Here is a 2,857-nt window from a genome sequence, read left to right as displayed (position 1 = left end):
ATATTTTTATTTTATTAAGTAAATTTTAAAATTTATTATTCATATTATTCATAAAAACCATTGTTTGTCTTAGGGGTGTACATGGGCCGGGCCACACTGGATTTGGCTTAACTCAGACCCGACCCGAAATATAGACCGGACCTAATTTTTAGACCCTAACCCGATTCTAAATCCGATAAAACCTATGCACCTTCGGATTGGGTGAAAATCGGATAAAAAATCGGGTGAAAACCGGGTCTTTTGCATGTAAAAATCACATAATTTTCAACCATTATTTCACAATTCACATAGTAAAATTCACTTAAAAAAATATAATAAGAATCAACCATTCTCTAAAATTAAAGCATAACCATAATAAATACTAATATTGTCTAATAACACCAAATATTTAAATCAATACAAATAACACAATATTATGCATTAGTCTAAAGTCTTATGCATTTTAAACATAAAACATTAACTTATAATGACTAATAACACAAAATATTAAGATTTATAATATTTAAATTCCACATAAGAATAACCATCATCCATCACTAATAACACAAAATATTAATTGTGTATGATGATCGGATCACTGGGCCGAGTTCGGGTGACTCGAGCTATGGCCCGGATCCAACCCGAAATAATGACTGGGTATATTTTCGAGACCCTTATCCAGCCTTAAACCCGATGAAATCACACTAAATTAGCCTCTAAAGTGTTCGGAACCAAACCGAATCTTCGAGCCGGGCCGAACCATGTACACCCCTAGCTCTGTCGGGCAAAATCTAAAAATAAAATCTCCTTAGCTCCACAAGTCTCATGTCGATTGTTGCATAAAAGTGTGAATGCTTTATAAGGGTAGAAAGAGAACAGAAACAGCAGTGTTGTACAAGTCAGCTGAGAAGTGGTTTAGCGTGCATTATCACTTTTCCGACCTACCGCGGAAGTGCAGGGCTTTTTGGCGAATTACTTATTTTCTTGATTGAAATTCAGTTTTAGATTAATAAATAACTTTTCTGGCAATATTACTAGCTTTAGCAACCGAAATGTTAACATTTTGGGTCTACGACTACAGTAAAAAAATCGGGTCATTTTTTTGGTTATGGAGGAGGGGTTAGTGTTGTACTGAGATATGGATTGAGGGGGTGCTACACCCGAATGTGGGACAGGTTTTGTCAGATTTGGAAAGGAAGTAATCGGACCCTCCGATTTCTATGTATTAGAAATTTTGTAAGTAAATCGGAAGGTCAGTTTTGTACTAGCACATAGAGAAAATCGGACCGTGCGATATGACCCAGCAAAACGGATGGTCCGATTTCTTTGTTTGATTTGTTTTGGTTCGTTAAAGTAATCGCTGGGTCCGTTTTGTGGTTGTGGAAATTTTTTTTTTAATTTACACTAATGGAAATCGGACCGTGAGTTTTCATAATTTTGTTTGTTTAATAATAAGTGCATGCAAATCGGAGGGTCCGAGATCCCCTCCCCCACTCGCAAGGTCCGATTTCCTTTTGCATTGACTCCACATTAAAGTAAAGCTCCCCCTTCCTCCATAACTGCGTTCAACTCATTCCAGTCCTCCATATAGAAAATAAAAAGCGAAAAAAATCATGATTATAGATTTTTTTTGCTACGATTTTTTAAAAAATGGTAATTTAAAAGAGTTTATAATCACAATTTTAGAAGATGGCCTAAAAGGGGTTTATAGTTACAGTTTTTTATACTGACAAAAAAAAAATTATGGTCACAGTTTTTCAAAAAAATAATGACCTAAAAAAATCTGTAGTCACAGTTTCGGAAAGTGAAAACTATGACCATAGATAAGACTATGGTCACGGTTTTAAGGAGGGGTGACCACTGATCATAGAGCTATGATTACAGTGATAGATAAGACTATGATCACGGTTTTAAAGAGGGAATGACCATAAAAACTATGATTACGGTGAAAAAACGTGACCTAAAGTGTTAGAATTTGAAAATTGTAACTGTAATTATAGAAACCATGACCATAGATAAAAAAAAACCGTGATCATAGACCTATAACCACAGCAGAATAGGCCAGAATAAAAAATCATGACTATAAATTCAAAACTGTAACCATAAATCTATGGTCACCCTTCACTGTTTTTTATCATAACCATAAGTTTTTTTTGTAGCGCATGGGTCTCCAACAAACAGATAGGATTACTCTTGTGCTGACGCCAAACGTCTTTTAAAGGATATTGTAGAGCATGATATTTAATCTCAAAAATCATGAAAAACGGGAAGCAATAAAAAAATATTTTTCTTTTTATACTGTTATGAAAAGAAATTGCCATTTCGATGAAATGAAACGAGTATAACTATGTTTAAGTACGAATCAGCATGATTAGATTTAAAGAAGAAAATGAAATTAATGGATGAGTAAAAGTAAAGCATGGGTAATAAAAAGATGAAGATAACTCACCCCGTTGATAAAGCCTTCTTTGAGGACTTCGTAACGACATCGTTGATACAACTCCCTCAACTGCAAGATGCAAATTATATGCTAAGTTGCCAGATTAGGGTGAAGGTTTTTTCTTACTCAGAGGGAGTAAAATAAAGAGATACTTACAAGGAGAATTATCATGCCGACCAATATACTGTTACTCTTCTCCTTTAGCATTGTGTTATTATTGCCAGCAGGCTCTTCATCTGATGGATTACATACCTGTTGCCAAAATTTGAAGGGGATATGGCATTGGCAGACACCAATGCAACCATAACCATCAAGATTATTTCTTTTGTAATTTTATGAATTAAATAACTGTTTTAGAAGTATCTACAAATCATTCAAAATGAATAAAGGTTGACTTTAGTTTGCAAGTTGTATTATTAAAAAAAAAAAGTTATTTTA

The 2,857-nt window shown here is 34.1% G+C and overlaps 1 protein-coding gene across 1 annotated transcript in view; it reads right to left on the bottom strand.

Moving 5' to 3' along the window:
* The window catches only part of LOC107635214, a 12,738-nt gene that overhangs the window by 4,092 nt on the left and 5,789 nt on the right, over positions 1-2,857 (bottom strand). Inside the window, exons 3-4 of the mRNA XM_016338615.2 lie at positions 2,576-2,671; positions 2,429-2,488 (exon numbers count right to left, since the gene is read on the bottom strand). Coding sequence (XP_016194101.1) covers positions 2,429-2,488; positions 2,576-2,671 — 156 coding nt within the window. The remainder of the gene's footprint in view (positions 1-2,428; positions 2,489-2,575; positions 2,672-2,857) is intronic.

The sequence above is a fragment of the Arachis ipaensis genome, chromosome B04 (assembly GCF_000816755.2).
Source record: "Arachis ipaensis cultivar K30076 chromosome B04, Araip1.1, whole genome shotgun sequence".
Taxonomy (NCBI): domain Eukaryota; kingdom Viridiplantae; phylum Streptophyta; class Magnoliopsida; order Fabales; family Fabaceae; genus Arachis; species Arachis ipaensis.
The sequence above is the reverse complement of the archived record's forward strand: the minus strand, read 5'-3'. Positions and strand labels throughout refer to the sequence as shown.